Below are 18,534 nucleotides of genomic sequence, written 5' to 3'. Positions count from 1 at the left end.
ATCGCCCGGGGATGCCTGCACGGCGCCGTCTGGGGATGCCAGCACGCCGGGGATGTCAGCACGTCACCGCCCGGGGATGCCAGTACGTCACCGCCCGGGGATGCCACACCAGCTGCACTCAAGGATGCCATGCCCGCTCTGCTCAGGGGCATCTGCTGTGCTTCGCCTAGGGTCGCCGCCTGTCCTGCTTCGCCTGAGGTCGCCATATGTGGCAGGAGCCCTGCACAAATGTTTGTTTATTTATTTTAGAACGGGGTACACCCCCGCCCCTGTGTATAGCTTGTATTTGTTTTGTATTATTATGATTGATTTTATTTATTGTTTGCCAGCATAGCACAAAACCACATGCAGAAGGTCACCAATATATAAGGAGGAGGAGGAACGTGTGTGAGACGGGAGAAGGAATGCAAAGCTAAACAAAACGAAACTGAAAGCAAAAACAAAAGTCCTGGAAGCTCCAGACCGTATTTGTTTGGATTTTGTGTGTGAGACCTGTTTTTGTTTGCCTTTCTTATTTTTGCTCTGTGAGCTGTGCTTTCTTTTTGTTAAAATATTTTATTTATTTTTGTTAAAGTAAACATAGCGTCGCAGTGCGCTTTGAACCCGAGTACCTTGCTTGTGTGTTTCAGTTCCTGCTTCTGGGCTGATGTCACTACCATGCAGCCATCCTGTCACATACATGCATACATTTTTTTTTCTTCATATGGACATACCAACTGATCTGAGGGTCCTCTAGCATCAATCCAAGAATAGACTTCTGGAAAAAAGCAAGCACACCTTTCACACTGCACAGCAATAATAATGATGTATTTTTTTTTATATAAGCACAGAATTGCAAAACAAAAGTATGCTAGTATAAAAGCCTCAGAAACGAAAAACATGGGTGTGTAAGAAAGCCATAATAATAATAGATTTAGGGTTTATTTATTTATTTTTTTAATTTGAACTCTTTTGACTAAATATTTCAAGTTATTTAAAAAGCTAACTAAATGTTTCACATACCTGTTACATTGTGTGAAACTAAGTGAAATTTTAGCCAAAGTGCAACTGTACGTGTTGTTTTTCTATCGGTAATCTTCATCTTAAAGCAGTAAAATACAAGGTTGTTCCTGCAGCGAAAGCAGGTTGTAGTATTACAAGTGCTTAGCGAGAGACAGACGTTTTATATGTGTACTGGTAGCCTTTCTGTTTTACTTGATAAAATACAGCAAGTTATTGCAGTTACTATTATAATAATTATCTGTCATGTTGTATAAATAACTGATTTTTAAACTTTTATTCTTACTTTATATTGCTGCACTTTTTTGGTTGGTGCTGAATATGCTTTTTCACACACTGTCTCACTGGACATGGATCCCAGAAAATGACCTGGCTACTCAGGTGGGTCATGAATTGGAAAGGTTTGGGACCCCCTATCATAACCTATATGCATTGTATGTACATATAAACATGTAAGTGTGAGATACAAAATGATTTTTTCTATTCTGCTAATACCTTAGCGATTATGGTGGGGTTTTTTTGTACTTTACTAGATTGCTGTATTTAAATGTTAGATTCAGTATATCGCATGATTCTGCTTCTCTCAATAACTTAAGTAAAGGAAATCCTTATCAAGATTCACCACAAGTGGTGACATATTTTTTTTTTTTAATCACGTTGTTGTTGGTCTGTGGATACCTTTTAATGAGCACAGCAAAATCTAATAATATGGAACCAATTTCATTCTTGTACAGCCTCCACAGTGCTGGATCAGGCTTACCTAGCTGTTACTTCATCTGCTGTATCCTATTTTATCCTCATTTACAGCTGTAGTCAGTTCCCACCTGGGAAAGCTATTTTCCACTGCTTGTGCTGAGGTGCACAGGTGACTTCTGTTCCACCAGCAGAATGACTCAGAAATGCTGTCATTATAAACTCAAAAACAACAACCCTGCTCAAAAACAGCTTGTACTAACCATGCTCACAGAAACCTAATTGAGGGCAATCACTGAAACAGGCTTTTACTGAGAACAGTCCCAAAACGTGGTCCTAGCAGTGGAAACACAGCTAATGTTTTGGAACAGCTGTTATCAACTGGACTGAAACATGTTTCTATTATCTGCAATTCAGATTCTCTAACACTGTGCAACATTAAACATTTGTCAAAGTGGATCAGAAATATCAGCATTGTTCCTCCACGATGATTGGAGCAGATTTCCAAGCAGGCTGGAGGAGTCATTGTCGATCAGTATAACAAAGGCATTGAAATATCATGGTGCAGGTTTATTGGAAACCCGAGGGCCACCTGCATATACTCGATGTGCTGGAGGGTCTCAGGATCGGATACCAATGTGGAATTTTCTGCTGAAGAAAGTGGATGGGGTCATCGCCTTCAGCCCCTTCAGGAAGCCCCACCAGCCTGACGTTACAGCGATGATTTCTGTCCTCAAGTTCCACCATCTTATCCTGCATAGCATCAATGCGAAGATCAGCTCTGGTGATATCCTGCCTGGCAGTTAGCTTTCTCATAGAGGAAGCAATATCAGCAACCTCCTGTTTAAGAGCGCTGAGGATAGTAGCTGTTTCGGTTACTTTTTGAATTGCCGGCCGTAAAGCCACGTTAATTGATTCCTGAACTGATCCACGGAATGTGTGTGCAACCTCTGCCAAGCGGATGCCCAATCATCGATGCCCAGCGACCTCTTCATATGCTTTCCCTCCGGTGTGGATTGAGGGGAAGCAACAGTTCCCTTGTGTGAAGTAGCCATTTAAGTAGATAATTTTATATAGAAAATGATGTAAGAAGCGTAAATTGTTCGATTATAAATGAAAATCGCGAAGTGGTAGCAGGAGCTCAAACAGCAAGCAGCCATCCCAGTGATAGGGTCACGTGATCTTTCCCTGTTTAATAAAATTTGAATATAAACTCCATTATAAACGTCCATCTGTTTTTCATTTATTTGTCATCTAGGCTAAAATCCCTTCTCACTCAATCCACAGTTTGTTAATACAAAGAACATTTGTGTCATTACAGACAATAGCAGAAGTGTACTTGTGTGTAATTATCTTCTTAGCTGGCACATACAGCTTTATTTTTTATTTTTTATCCAACACAAATAATTAATATAAAGCTTGCAAGGCTTTCAGGCAAGAAATCTATAGTATCATTAATACAAGCTCCTAGTACATCACATTCATTTATTGGTCAAATCTACAAGCCAATTACCAGAAAGTTTCCATCAACCTATAAGGTATATAAACCTACATCGCAAACTCAGTCCTGCTTTCGAATTACCACCTCACTCCCCAACCACCACCACCTCACTGCCCAACCACCACCACCTCACTCCCCAACCACCACCACCACCTCACTGCCCAACCACCACCACCTCACTCCCCAACCACCACCACCTCACTCCCAGCCTCATCCAGAGGGAGGGGAGAGAAGGGTATACGAACGATGCTCCTTTGCCTAATATTTTTTGTTCACCGGGATAAACACATCACATAGATTTATTATTTTATTCTTAGTTTTTTAGCAGGCAGCACCGGGAGGCTTCGAAGGATGAGGCTGTGCTCCAACTATTTATATTCTACATTATTTTTCTTCAACCATTGGGTTCAATGTTTTTTGGAGATCTGTAAAATTTGTATTTTAATAAAGGTGGTTATTTAACGCAAAATTGTCGTGACTGAAAAAGAAAACCAGAAGTAGAACATGCACTTTTAGAGAGTAAGTAGTTTCAAATGCCATTTAAATAGCTTTTTTTAAAATGTCTTTGCTATTTTTATGGTATTTGTAATAATTATGAGTGGTTCTGGGTTCTGCTGCTCGTTATATTCATTAGACTCTTAATCTGCCTTTACTGGCTTTAATCTTGCTTTGACATCTGACCTTTCAACCCTGCCCATCCCATATACTCCTATTTCTATCTATATGTAGATTAGCGTTTTCAAGAATTAAACTGCTCCTTGTGAAACATCAGTAATTTGTGCAGTCTTGGATACAGAAGCACTGCTTTTGATAATGTTGGTGCTGTAGGGCAGTTTAGCTGTTGCACGTATCCAACTAGGTACTTGTGTCTCTCACTTGCTGGGCACAGAAATATGTTCAGATGAGGAAGACCACAGGTTTGCTGTTCAGGGGTTTGCACTGCACAAATATGATTGTGAAAACTTTCGATCTTAAAGCAGTAGAAGGTCACTTAACATTAAGCCAATTGGTCTAATTGATCAACTTTTATAAGGCTGGTGACGCCATGTGAGACCGTCATCGTACTGTGTGTCTAGTGAGGCTGTTATTCAAAACGTGCTCTGCCTCGGGACATACTTTAGCATAAGCTTGCGTTTCAGAATATGACGGCATCTGTCTGTTAGTAAAACTTTATGGTGAGAAACAGTGTTCCTGTGATTTAGACTGTAGCAACCCAGTCATTAGTATCTACAAATGATTGAACATTTTATTGAAAAGATGTATAGAAAGTTTATTTTCTGTGTGTTTATTTACTTTATCAAAAAACATTTATTTTAATTGGACTGATTTCTATACAGTGGGAACGGAATGTGCCATGAATCTAACCACGCTTCAATTAGGCATGTCTTATTTCACAGACAAAACATTACACACTCACAGAAGATTGAGTGATCTACACAGTATATCAATGGGTTATGAACAAAGAGGCTGGATTATATAGGTGTTTGTACGATATGTATTTAAATAACACATCTGTTCCTTTACTATAGAAAAGTAATTCAAAAATATTTTTTAGTGGGCTGTACTAGGTGGTGGCTTCATGCATTCAGACAGTTTGCTCAGATTTTTCAGTTTTTATGGATGACTGTCTTCCTGATTTTTGCATGACTCATTTGGTATTTGGTCCCCCATTGCACCTAACTATGAATCCCAGTTATGCATATAAAATTATTCAGAATGCTTTGTTTCCTCTAATTGGAATGGGGGCTGCATTGCATAGTAATCCCTAGTAACTGCAATACATTTATTTGACACCTTTGATGTAGCCCAAAGACAGCACCTGCACCTCCCACTGATGGTCCTATCACGTCAAACATACGCAGAAAAAACCTCTGCCTATGATAGCAGCCTACCATTCACTACATACAGCCGGCAGCTCCGCTCTCTCTGCCAATTCACTTATTCTGTACTAGCACTGCTGGCAGCTCAAAAGGAACAGGGCTTTGCTGATAGGACTGTATTTGGTTTCACTGCTCACATGTTACAATACATAGAAGGTAAGCATTTACATTAATCTTGTAGATAAAACAGAAAAGAATACTTAGGATAATATATCATGTATTGATGGATATGTATTATTCAGTTCAATCATGTTCTGAAATCAGTTGTTTGATAAGCGTGTTAGTGTTGATTATGTGTGTGATAATTTATTACTTCCAAATAATTTATGTTGGAGACATTTCTTGCATTGTGTATTTCCTGAATTGTATATAATAATTAGCAATACATGGTATTGTTTTGAAATAACTAGTTACTGAAATAAATTATTGAGCCTGTGTCTACCAATAGAACCCACTTAATTGTATCGGGGCTCCTAATTTCAATTGTACAGCATTCCAGCAGTCTAGATTAACTACCACTGTTTACTACTGACAGACTGAAAGAAGTTCCTTGCAACATTTTTAAAGCTGTGGCTCAGATTTCACTGTTTGAAAGCTAGCGTTAAAGTGAATGAAATTTGTATTCCCTGAAATGAAACTGTAGTTAAAAAAAAACAAAACATTTGTCTTCAACATTGCTGAGCAGTCCATTGATGTCAGACTTGTTTATGATATACCGGGAGTCCTTTCACAAATGTGTAATATACATCACAAGGGAGAGCAATTCTTAACAATGAAACCACTAGAAGACACGTCCAGTATAACAGACTGCTAGGATAGCCATTTCCAATGATTTACAACACTGGAATAGTTTTATTTTTAGTGACAAATTCCTCATTATTCTTAGTAATGTAACCTCCTACTCGGATAGATTTAATCACAGACTGTCCTGTCTTTATGTAAAGTGTTCATTAGTTTATTTTGAAAGTGCTAGTTTGTAATGTAGTTATATTTGGTTGGAATTGGACAATATTTTTTTTATTGTAGTTGATTAGAAATATATTACTAAATAAATACAACTATATTTGAGTGTGGTATGGGTTTAGTTCAGAAGATGTTCTGTAAAGGTGTCTGACAGAGGTTTAGAACTATTGGGATACCATTATACTTTAATTCTAGTGTATTCCACTGAAAAAACCTCTACCAGTAACGACCATAATGCACAATGGATTAAGAATAAATATTGCACAGTGATCGTGAAACGGTAGTACACCTGTACTGGTTTGTACTATTGTGATACCATTGATATGGCAAAATAATCATTAATACCATTATATCTGCCCTTGTGCTGTCCTTCCTCTATAGTACACATCCATTGCATTAACATTGTCTCTGCATTGCTGTTGAAGATCGTTTGTTAAGGTACAGCAGACAAGCATGTGGGTGTTTTCTCTCTAGATCAGATCTATCTAATAACAATGACAGCAATGTGTTCTGGATATGAAATCATTTGGGACGATATAAGTTGCTTTGACTTTCTTTTTCCAGTCAATGGGACTCCTGGCAGCCAGCTGTCTACCCCCCGGTCTGGAAAGTCCCCAAGTCCATCACCTACCAGCCCCGGGAGCCTGCGCAAGCACAGGGTAAGTGATATATTCAATCATGTCTTACAATCGCCTTAAAACCTAGAGCAGATTGTACTGTTGTTAACTTTCAGATTCTCTTTGGAGAAAGTATTAGAATTGTCATGATAGCATTAATCTTGCAAAAGCAGGGGGTGGCATCACAATCTTAACATGCTTGGTATGCTCACGAGAGCTCTAACAATGCCAAGCGCTTCAGTGCTAATCTGTCCTGTACTACCTCACTGTTCCATTTACAATTTTACATCTCCATTGGTTTCTATTTTAAAGTGTTAGCTGTCGCCAGTACTACATTACCCAGTTTTGCATTTTAAAAAAAAAACTTATTTTCATATTTCGACTTTACTGCCACTGGTATTGTGGAAACCGAGACTAGTAGAGATGGAATGTATGTATAATAATGTCTGTATGCATTTAGTTATATAACAATATAAATAAATGCAAAAGCAAAGTAGAATTTTACATTGGAAGTGGATAAAGTTGAGTAAATCTACTAGAAATTTTATTTGAAAATTGTATTTGCTCATGCATTGAAGTAGGCCTGGTAAATTGAAAAGAAAAAGAAGTAGCGTGCAGTCAGGGTTAAGGAAAGATTCTTGAGTTTTTGTAGGATCAGCATACTGTAGATGCCCCTTCTCTGTGTAACTATATCCAGTAGTGAGTGAGGTTCTTCTAAATCAGTTGCCTTCTATGTCCTCAGAATCCATGAAACCTGGAGCATAAATTTCAGAACCTGGAACACAGATATTAGAATTGTGAAGACTTAGGAATTCATGAAGACATTTAGACAACACAGTGCTAGTTCAATGTGATATATACTACTGTACTTACAGTATGTTTAAACAGTTTTCATTTTTCAACTTTCTAGAACTATCAGGCCCTATTCACAAAACTCGAGTTCTTTAGAGAATGTTGTTTTGTTAGATTAAATACAGTTGTATTTGCATTTAAAGGTTTCTAGACTGCTGTTAAAGAAACCAACAGCAGTCTTTAAAACTTTCATGAATATCAAACTGTATATAACAGACTTAAAAAATAGACTTCAACAATGAGTTAAAACCCCTGAGACAAGCAAACTGTACTAAAAATATTCCTAATTTAATTCAGGAAAATCAATGGATCCACTAAGCATGGTTTAAATGGCTCAATGTATGTTGTTTTTTAAGTTACTGCATGTACAATACCAAAGTATGTGTGAAATAAACACAGCATTCCTTGTGTGTCTTTGTAGTATTATGTTTACATAACAAGTATGTTTTAAGGAGAAACTTTTGAACAGGATTGTGTTGTTTTATAGCACAGGTATTCCTAAAGTACATTGGGATACAGGCAGCAATTGGGTTGAATTAATTATGACAATTGCTAAAAAAAATAGTCACTTCATTATTGTTAAATAATGAAATAATCCCCAGTAGCTGTAAACACAAAGCTGTAACAGGTAAAGTAATCTAGCAACTAGCAAAAGCTAGCACCACTGCTGAATAGTACTGTATAGTATATTACAAGTTCAATCACATAGATATTGAAGGAAAATTGAGGTTTAATATATGCGACACCCTGACATTTTGCAAACATCTAACAGGCAGAGACATTTCAGGTATTGTGTGTGAGTCATATGGACATGCCAATCTTGCAACCCCCACACAGTTATTGTTGTCAGCAGTAAGAGAGAGCGAGAGAGCGAGAGAGCGAGAGAGCGAGAGCGAGAGAGAGAGAGAGAGAGAGAGAGAGAGAGAGAGAGAGAGAGAGAGAGAGAGAGAGAGAGAGGCCTCCCACCGCTCTGCCATGTGTATCCTGCCATTCATTGATTCTATCAGCAGCGCTGGTGTGGGCGGCCCAGACACAAAGCGCTCTCCTACATTGTTACTAACCTCATTATCAGTGAAGAGCTTGCAGCAATCGCTGCCTACCTCCTTTCCAAACAATGATGCTGTTTGGCAATGGATTGGAAATAAAGGTCAGAGTAGGAGTTCTACACCTGCTTCATTACAGTGGCCACACAGCAGTGTACTTTAATGAGGAAGGAAAGGTATAGTCAGAATTCTTCTTCTTCTTCTTCTTCTTCTTCAGTTCCATCTAGTTTCACCCACATGGTTTATCATGTCATCAGAAACTTTCTCTGGAAATACAGCTGTGCTATTTGAAGTACGGTGTACATGTATTCCTTATGCTATAAGCTCATATCAAATCCTCATACTTTTAGTGTTGATTATTCCAAAGGAATTATAACAAATATATAGTACTGTAGCAGGACGGCTGACCAGAAAACTGACAGACACAGGTATTTGCAGGTGAAAGCGCTGGTGCGCAGATTTTATTTAAACAAAATCATTTTAAACAAAAACTCTGCTCACAGAGCAAAATAAAAGGTTGAACAAAAATAAATCTTGCACCACATAACATAAAAACACAGGTCAGGCTGGGCAGTTGCCTTCACTGATTCTATATTCCTTTTACTGACTTTATTTTTTGACTTTCTGTTTCATTTTTGTCGCTCTCATTCACGTTCCGCCTCCTTGACCAGCAAAAGCTGCTGGTTTATATACCGTGACCATCTCCAGATTAGCAATACATGAATCAATTAACCTGGAGATGGTCACATTCTGCATGGGGGTTTTTAATATCAGTGTGGTCGACCACACAGTCTCACAGAGACAAGCTGCTAACAATGCCTCTGCCAGACCACACTTAAACTAAACAATACATATCTTTTAAATACTAATACATTTAACACAACACATTTATTTACATGTAGGGCTTTGAACTGCCCCCTCTAATTATGTGTAAGGCTTTACTTCTGCCCTGCCTCAAGTACAATAACATCTATCTGACAACAATTGGACATAATCGCTTTTCAGTGTAAATTATTATCATGATGGGTAGTCTTGCAGTTACAAAGCTAGAATAAGTATGTGTACTAGCCACAGAGAAATACAAACCTAATGGAGAATACTAACCAATTAGACCTTATGCTGGCATACAGTAAATGGATAAAAGTCTACCTTCATTGCAAACATCTAACACTTAACCTCCAGATACTAATATACCCACTGTAGTAATTAATGATGCTTACAGATGTTATTGCCTAAGTACAAGTATGCATATGTATTACTGCTTGTAATCTTCTAATACTGTATCAGCTATAGACTAACAAAGGTTTGATAAACAACCTATATTTAGGCACTTGGTTTATTTAAGAAAATGTCACAAAAATGATAAGAACCAAGTAGATTTTTTTAAAATCATAGTTACCATAGAAGTTATCATTTCAATGAGACAGAAAAAGAGTGAACAAAAGTACTGCATTTCATCTTACAGGACCTGTATCGCCCTCTTTCTTCGGATGGTTTGGATTCAATAGGAGACTCCACATAAAAAAAAAAAAAAAATTGTAGTGTTGATGGTTTGTTTAATGACGAATTGTTGATATGCTATAAGGCTAACAGCTCTAACCTGTATTAGTTTTCAATGTACACTAACCAGCAAGGCTATAATACCTGTATGGATGCTGTGCTTGTTATTCTGTGCTAATGGTAATATTAAATGTGTAGAGTAATGGCTTTTATCATTAAGTTAAGTTTAATTTCCTACTAACAGTAATTTTGCTATTCTGAATAGTTTGATTTTCAACACCACATTTCTTTGGTACTGTATAATGAACACACTCAAATATGATTTCTTTATTCAATTTCATACTTTAGTCATGATACATTTCACACATCTTTATGAAATCATTAACACTATCCAACCTTTTCAGTTCTCATTAATGACCTTTAACTGAAACAGGTTTCATAACTTTTCTTTTTGTCACTGTATTCATACAATTAGAATTAGCTTGATGGGAGATGCAGAAGCCCACATTACCTTTTCAGGAGAATTCATTATCTTTAAATACAGCTTGACATATGTAGTTCTCGTGGTGATGAGGAAATTAAAAAAAACACAATTGGACTTTCAAAATCTGATCTAAAACAAAGTATTTAAACTTCACCCAAAAGTACTTTTATTCTGTAATGATTAATGAAACTACTGCAGAGTAGCGAGCAATCTGTATTGCATTTTTCAGCAAGGATAGTGAAAAACACTATAAATTAAGCTATAAATTACCTGCAGTTTGTTTGTAAGATTTGCATCACCATTTTAAAGTCTGGTCAAATTTATTTTGTAAACTTGCCATTTTGCTTGCATGATTTATTCATTGTCAAAGAAAGTCCCTTGAATTTGTTCTTTTCCTGGTATGCATTCATTTGCCTCCTGTCTCCATGTTGGCTTGCATGCTGTGCTATCTTCTCAAGATGTCCCTTTGTTTGTCTTGTTTATTAAACATTCATTATTGGTAAAAGCAGCACACTGAAAACGGTGACAGCAAGTGCCTGAGTGAACTGAATACATTCCCTCAACCCCTGCAGACAATGCATTACCCCCCAAGTGCATGTATTATACCTTCCAATACCCAGGATACATCACTGCACACAGTAACAATAAACAACACAACCCTGGGCTTGCTGAACACATTCATTATTTATCATTCCTTATTTCTTAGTTTGCTGCTTTCATTTTCTGCATCGACAATTATATATATGGCATCTTCTTATATTGCATAGTATTTTGGTGTATGACTACTATAGTAGAGCTATGAATCGGGTAGCAATAAGATATCCTATCCAGTATCCTATTATGATTAATATACAATAGGATGACTATATAAGAGTATACCATAGTTATCTTAAAGGTTTTCAGTTGGGTTCACAGCATGACATGCTTCTAAAACAACAGTTTCTTTAAACTTGTGAATTTGTTCATTTTTAATTTCAAATGTGATTGATTAAAGTTTCCTAAATGAACTGAGGTGCCAAGGCGGAGAACTTTAAAAGTAGAGCCTATAATTTACCATTGAGCAGAATAAGGCTTCAGCTTTAAACTGCAATAGCAACCCAATGGATTTGGACCTGATACAGAAGCACACTGGTAATACTAGATTACCATGGTACTGCAATAGATTACAAGTGTGTGTTGGTGTTTCATCCCATTGTGATAATATAAAATAAAGCTGTTTGACTGTGGTACCATTCTTCCAACAGCTCATACAATTATTATCCCATTGCACTTCACATAGAAGTATTGCATTGCCATTGTAGTGTCATTCCATTGCCATTGAAAAATATTTTAGGGATTCCAGCACTGCATGCCAGTTGGGATTTAATGTAATAGCCGTTTTAAGCCTAGACTCTATACAATGTTATACATCTCATATGGTACATTTCTGTCAGCTATATTCTCTACATATTCCATTTTACTTTGTGCTCTGTACTTGGCCTCTGAAACATTTTTGAAAATAGACACGATTTTAAATGCCTCATTCTTTGTTTGACTATCCTGCTCCTATTGTAAGGTAACTTGAACTTGGGTCCAATGTTTGAATTGTTTGCTGTTTTGTGTCAATGTGTTGCCCTATTTTCTTTATGGTTCGCACATGACTCAATAATGATGTTCTCCATTTTAATTGTAATTCATTTATTGATTAGTCTGCCATTTTAAGTTGGGACATGTGTCGCTGTGAGAAAAAATGACATACATAATGACTGCAGGCCTAAAACCTGTAGCTTTTATTTATAATCGGTGTTTATTGTTATAATTTTCTGATACACTGTTTGTATTTTGATGCTTGTTTTTAGGCAGGTAAATATCTGGAAAAATGTACTGTCTCAGTAAAGCTGAGCTTACAAGTAATTGATTCACATGCTCACTTACTATATTCTACATGTTGTTTTAAAATGGAAGAAAATAAAGCAAGATTTAGCAAAAAATAACTACCAGGTAATAAATAGTATATCTTAGTCTTAGTTTTAGATAGCATTCCTTTATAATGCTGTCAACAAACAACAATTACAGCTTCTGGCAACTCTATAACAACACTGTGAAGAAAATGTGTCTTAGGCTTAGGGTTTCAACATTATTTGAATATTGAACAACTCTAAACTGAATGTTGCTGGGCACAGTTGAAGGCTGTCCTGAATCTTTGCTGCGTGGAGTACAATGTGACCCAGATATTTACTTTAATTTGAAATAAATGCAGGATTGGTTTCAAGTATCTGCCCAGTTAAATCGATACAGTACGTTGCATTCTTTTTATCTCTACACAAGTAATTGCATTATATTTAAGAAATTTTAAAATTAATTTAACGGTGATAACGGTTTTTTTTACCATAAATGTTTAGGAAATGTTTAGGTTTTACACTGAGCTGTTGTGTAATAAACGCTAAATAATTTACCAACGTTTGTTTATTAAAATGCAACAAATCCAGTGTTCCTTGGTATTTGGATTCATTTATTTCTTTATACTTGGTGAGTCAGTTGTTATCCCTTCCAACTATGTTCCTAAATTACACATTTCTATATCTCCTTCTATATTAGTCTGTTTTCCAATAGTCTGCCTGTTGTCTGTTTTAATACGAAGTTGTCCTTTTGGTTAAATTTTTACAGGAAAACCACTTTAAATCCCAGCTCATATTTCCTTCCCTTGCTGCACCCATCTTAAATATTCACCTACTTATGATACTTCAAATGTGTAACACCCACTCCATCAGCTCCATTTGGTGTCATCAAGTTCTAGAAGAGCTTGTGTCTGGGTATAGTAGTCATGGAGAATAGAAGGCCATCTTCAAAGCCGGTCAAAGCAGGTTGTTGGTGGTTACAAAAAACAAAATAAAAAAAAACTGAAGTGCAGTATTACATGTAAAGGCTATTTTTCACCGATTTCCTAAGTTTCTTAAAAAAACGAACTGGTGTTTTTCTCATTTCTGAAAATAAACTGCAAATTGCCATGATCTCTCTCCTTCTTTAATTGTGCTATATTGTTTTTTTTCCCATGAGACATGATTTGGTTTCATTTCCCACACAATCCTGTCATTTATTTGATGAAAGCGCAGGCCTTTTTCTGACAGAAATGTTGTAGTAAAGAACAAAGTGATCTCATGAGACCCTCCCTGAGCTTCGTGAACGCCTCAAAGACCACTTTCATTCAAGCACAGAATCATTCATATATTTCATATGTACAGTATAAAGGAATGGAAGGACGTACATAAATCAGTTCATGATTTCTTTAGCTACCTAAAATTCAACAAACCAATTGACTTATTTCTGCATTTTAATTTGTGGAGATTATTGATACAATTCAAGTGAAATCAAAAATCCTCAATTGTGGGACAGGAGTAAATCACTGCATTGTCTGCCAAGGTGCCACAAGCCTCAGTTGAGCAAAGTTCAAGGTCCATGCTAAGCTTTGCTTTGCTTAGTGACTGATAGCAAATGTGTTAGTAATTGCCTGCTTGATTAAAGTTTTGCAGCATCACCTTTTGCATTGCAATCACTCTCTGACTGGGTCAGAACTATTCATCGTGACCTAGGTACTATAATAGCTTTGGTGATTGTGGAGTTTATGTTAATATCCTGTCATTGAATATTGTTTCTCTAAGTTACAGAATATTATTTACCTATGAGCTGAATGTAGCATAACATGATCAATTTCATGCAAAAAATGTAAAACAAGCCAGATTCACATTCTGGATCCAAACCTGACATTGAAAGGCAAGCAGGTACAGTCCAATTACAGTCCCCATTTTTTTGGAATAAATATTCTGCAATGAAAGTGCTATCAAACCTAACCGAACCTGCGATCTCATGTGTAGAGATAGTACTAGAATTGCAGGATCAAATGGTTTCCATGGAAACAATATTTTACCTCCCCCAATGAATTTGAACTAGAGCAAGGACATGAAATTATGTAATATAATACACCAGATTTGTTTGGTAGAAAAAATGTTGCACTTAATCATCTGCATTCTGTCTGTCAAATAAAAAGCATATGTAAATCCATTGTGCATTGGCCCACACATTCTCAAGAAATTCGATGCTGTGGCCTTAATTCTAGAATGCTCCACATTTACCATAGTTCAGAATTTGGCAGGTTCTCAGTCTATTCAACAGTTTAGTATGAAAAAATATACATTTAAAACCAAGTATTGCAGGTTCTGACGCAGTGCCAAGCGGTACCACATGTGGTATTATTACCCCTAATAGGGAACTGTTGCACTGACATTGTAGTGCCACAGAATTTCCATTGAAGATCATTATGTAAGGGTTGACACCTGTTTATTGAAGGTGTTTCAAAGTAAGAAACAACTTAGGTGGACACAAATTGGTTCAAATTGCACACTGGGGTAAACGTCTTTGACAATGACCCTCTTTTGAGTCACATTTGCCCACTCTACATTGAGAATCAGTCATTCTCCCTGAGTTCTTGCAGTAAAGGGGGGAGGACAATCATTTGAAGAGCATGCTTCATCAAGAACAATTTCCACCAGGTTCTGGACAATAAAAACAAGGTCCAGGGGCTTGACAGGATACCGGTGCAGGGTTTGTTTAACCTTATAGATGCAGAGTATGAACTGATCTCCTTGTAAAAGACAAGAGAGAATGTAATATGATACACGGCCTACTTAAAACCAGCTAATACATAGAGGTGAGTTAAAAAATTTAAAAAAAGGCACAAATACCACAAGCTAATATATATATATATATATATATATATATATATATATATATATATATATATATATATATATATATATATATGTATTTAATTTACACTGGTTTTCTCCCCAATTTGTAATGCCCAATTGTTATTTGTATCCCGGCTCGCTGCTGCAACTCCATGGCGACCCAGGAAACGGAGGCTGGAACACATGTCCTCCGAAACGTGCTCCTGCCAATCCGTCATTTTTCACGCTGCGGATCCACAGCGAGGCCACCAGATCTATAGTGTCGGAGGACAACACAGATCGATGGCTCCACTGCAGAACTGCTGGGGCCCTATTGGCCACAGGGGTTGCTGTTGCGCCGTGGATTCCCCTGCCGACCTAATCCCTCCCTACTCGGGTGGCACTCGGCCAATTGTGCACCGCCCTCTGGGAACCCCAGGTCACGGTTGGTAGTGACATAGCCTGGATTTGAACCTGCGATCTCAAGGCTATAGGGCACATCCTGCACTCCACGCAGAGTGCCTTTACTGGATGCACCACTCGGGAGCCCCTTATTAGGATATTTGTGAATATTTGTGTGTTCAGTACTGTAGTTAACCTGTAGTTAATGTTCCTGTTTCAAATTCCCCTGTATACTGCAGGTCTACCTTACTTCATTGACGTTGCTCCTGATTTAATAATGAAAGCAGTTGGTCCCCAGTGAAAGCATTTTTACAGATGCTAAAACTTTGTTTCCTAAAGTTTGTTATGTAATATGGTTTTGCACTAACTTCAAAGAATGCTCTCAGTCCCCGAAGAGCCTGGATGTACTTGAATCTTGTATATGAGGAATGAAAGCAATGATAAACAATAAAACACAACTTGTATAATTATACAACAGAAAAAAAAACAAAAAACAAAACAAAACAAAAAAAACATACTTATTGTTTTACAGTGATAGTCATACACTGCCTAATTAAATCTTATCTGGATAACTGATAGCAAAAGTTCAAATAGGGGTCATTTTCCTTTCCTGTTCATGTTGCTAGGCAACAGCCTGTAATGGCAGTTTTAACAATCTAAAAGTTAACCTTTATTTAAAATTTCTGACAGCCCCCGCAGTCTCAGAAGATGATTGTTTCTGTTACTTCCTCATAAGTAGAAGGGCATATTTTGTATTTTTTGACTCAGTAAATAAAGCCCTTCAGAAGATATAAAGTTATCTATTTTTTAATTCCATGTTTGGTTCTTAATGATCCACACTACCTTAAAAAACATCACTTGCCTTCAGATTTACTGTAATATCATACCTGTAAACATATTTCAAAGACAATTCCTTACAGCGTTGTGTAAAGATTTTACCAATGACCCTAAACAAAGCTTCCAGTACAAAATCATAGCACATGTTGAAGGTCAAGTGATAGTGGGTGGCTGATTTCTAGATAACAAGACATAAAAATGGCAGCCATAAATCAATGATCACATACTGGTTTTCAATAATATCCAAGACTACATATCCCTAAACTTATGAAGCTGAAAATATCTTTCAGCTCAGACATTTTAGTTTAAAGTGTTTTAAAACCAAGAGAGTTACTTCAGATACTGAATAATGTAAAAGTAAAAAAATAAATAATAATAAAAAAAAATGTATGCAATTATTCTGTAAAATAATAGCCTGTAATCAGCACATGATATTCAGATGTCAAAAACTGTTCTTGTTTAGTTTTAGGAATCAGACAACATATTTAAAATCATGAGTATTATTTAACCCCTATTGAAAGTGGGTCACAGAGGACATAATCCTACAGAACACACTGCACTGTTGGAAAGAAACAAAAAGCCTAACCTGTTACTGTAGAAATTGTCTTAAGCTTCTCATTGAGAGAGGAAGGTCCCTTAAAAAAAAACCTTCTTGCTTAGTGATGGATGTCACTTCAAAGGCTTGTCTCTGACTTTGAACAACACCAAGATGTCTTAATACCCAGCATACACAGAGAAAATTAAAAAACGCCTGCCAAATCAAAGACATTGCATCATTTTGAGTGGGATTGTGTTTAAATTCCAGTAAGAACTCATCTTTGGGTTGGAATTAAAGTTTGCAATTAAAAAAACAGAAATGTTTTAATTGAAAATATTTCTTTTGTACATTTCAAAAGAAATATTTAACTCATGGTCGTTCACCTGTCCCACAGTTTTAGTAAACTGGGATGTCAGAGTATGTCTTAAGTGGAAGGATTGGGCTCTCAAATATGTGTGGACCAACATGGAATGGAACTGGAAAAACTGAAAAGTTAAACTCAGCAATGATATGGGAAGGTGTGACATGATATAGAATGAATCAACCATAATACTGCGACTTTAAAACTAAATAAGTGATGGGTCTTGGAAAGAATGTTTTTTTGACCACCCATTAAAATCTGCCTCTCTCTTTCTTTGTTTCCTTCTTTCCATTCCATCTGCCTGCATTTAACCAGAGTTCTCAGCACAGCGGTTCCTCAGTATCTTTAGCGTCTACTAAGGTCTGTAGCTCAATGGATGAAAACGATGGACCAGGGAGTGAAGGTAAGGCAACCAGATATTTATTTTCCCCTGATCGCATAAACAGTATCATCTAGGATACCTGTATGATGTCAGTTTCAAGTCATAGGGGAGAGTAACAATGAGGTGATATTGATGTTCAAGATCAGATTTTAAAAAAAAACTTTCTACAAGCGACTGACCGGTCATTGTTCTCCACGTGGAAAAGTCAGAATATACCTAAAGAAAAAAGAGAGAGAGAAATGTGTATTGCAAAGTATAGATTGCAGACTAACTTTAACCCTTATCTGGAAATGGATCAAATGTGGGGGCATAGAATCTTAACATTATCTGTGCTTTGTCTAGTAGAAGTGATGGAGGAAGGTCCCCAAGTTCCAGCCTCAATTGCAGAGAGATACAAGGTGGGAAGGACAATAGGAGATGGCAATTTCGCAATAGTACGAGAATGTGTAGAGAGGTGAGTTTGAAAGGAAAATGGATGGCCTGTGTAAGTGAGAAGTTCTGAGGAGGTACAACATTTTCTTCCCAGATACTGATCACCCCTGTAATTCAAGCCTACCTTGGTGGGACCAACTTTTAATCATGCTATTCTTTATTACCCCTCTCTGCAAGAAACACTGTAGGGATGTCTTCTAGAAATTGAATACATTTTTTTTTAAAAAAAGCTAACAACTGATGCCATCAGAGCAAGTACTTTTTAAAACCAGGAACTGGATGTTTTTGACTGTGATTGTAATAAAAGTTAAAAGGTTCCTGCTCCGACTGCGTTCCATAAAACTGCT

The 18,534-nt window shown here is 37.0% G+C and overlaps 1 protein-coding gene across 8 annotated transcripts in view; it reads left to right on the top strand.

Moving 5' to 3' along the window:
• Positions 1-18,534, top strand: part of LOC117405965 (serine/threonine-protein kinase DCLK1) — a 104,221-nt gene that overhangs the window by 71,721 nt on the left and 13,966 nt on the right. For 2 of the 8 annotated variants that reach the window (XM_059031229.1, XM_059031231.1), the window contains exons 6-8: positions 6,601-6,695; positions 17,689-17,776; positions 18,098-18,209. In XM_059031229.1, coding sequence (XP_058887212.1) covers positions 6,601-6,695; positions 17,689-17,776; positions 18,098-18,209 — 295 coding nt within the window. Of the gene's footprint in view, positions 1-4,515; positions 5,230-6,600; positions 6,696-7,395; positions 8,255-10,013; positions 13,005-17,688; positions 17,777-18,097; positions 18,210-18,534 lie in introns of those variants that run through there. The other 6 variants (XM_059031232.1, XM_059031236.1, XM_059031230.1 and 3 more) reach the window with 6 other exon arrangements.

This window comes from Acipenser ruthenus, chromosome 9 (genome assembly GCF_902713425.1).
Source record: "Acipenser ruthenus chromosome 9, fAciRut3.2 maternal haplotype, whole genome shotgun sequence".
NCBI lineage: Eukaryota > Metazoa > Chordata > Actinopteri > Acipenseriformes > Acipenseridae > Acipenser > Acipenser ruthenus.
The sequence above is the reverse complement of the archived record's forward strand: the minus strand, read 5'-3'. Positions and strand labels throughout refer to the sequence as shown.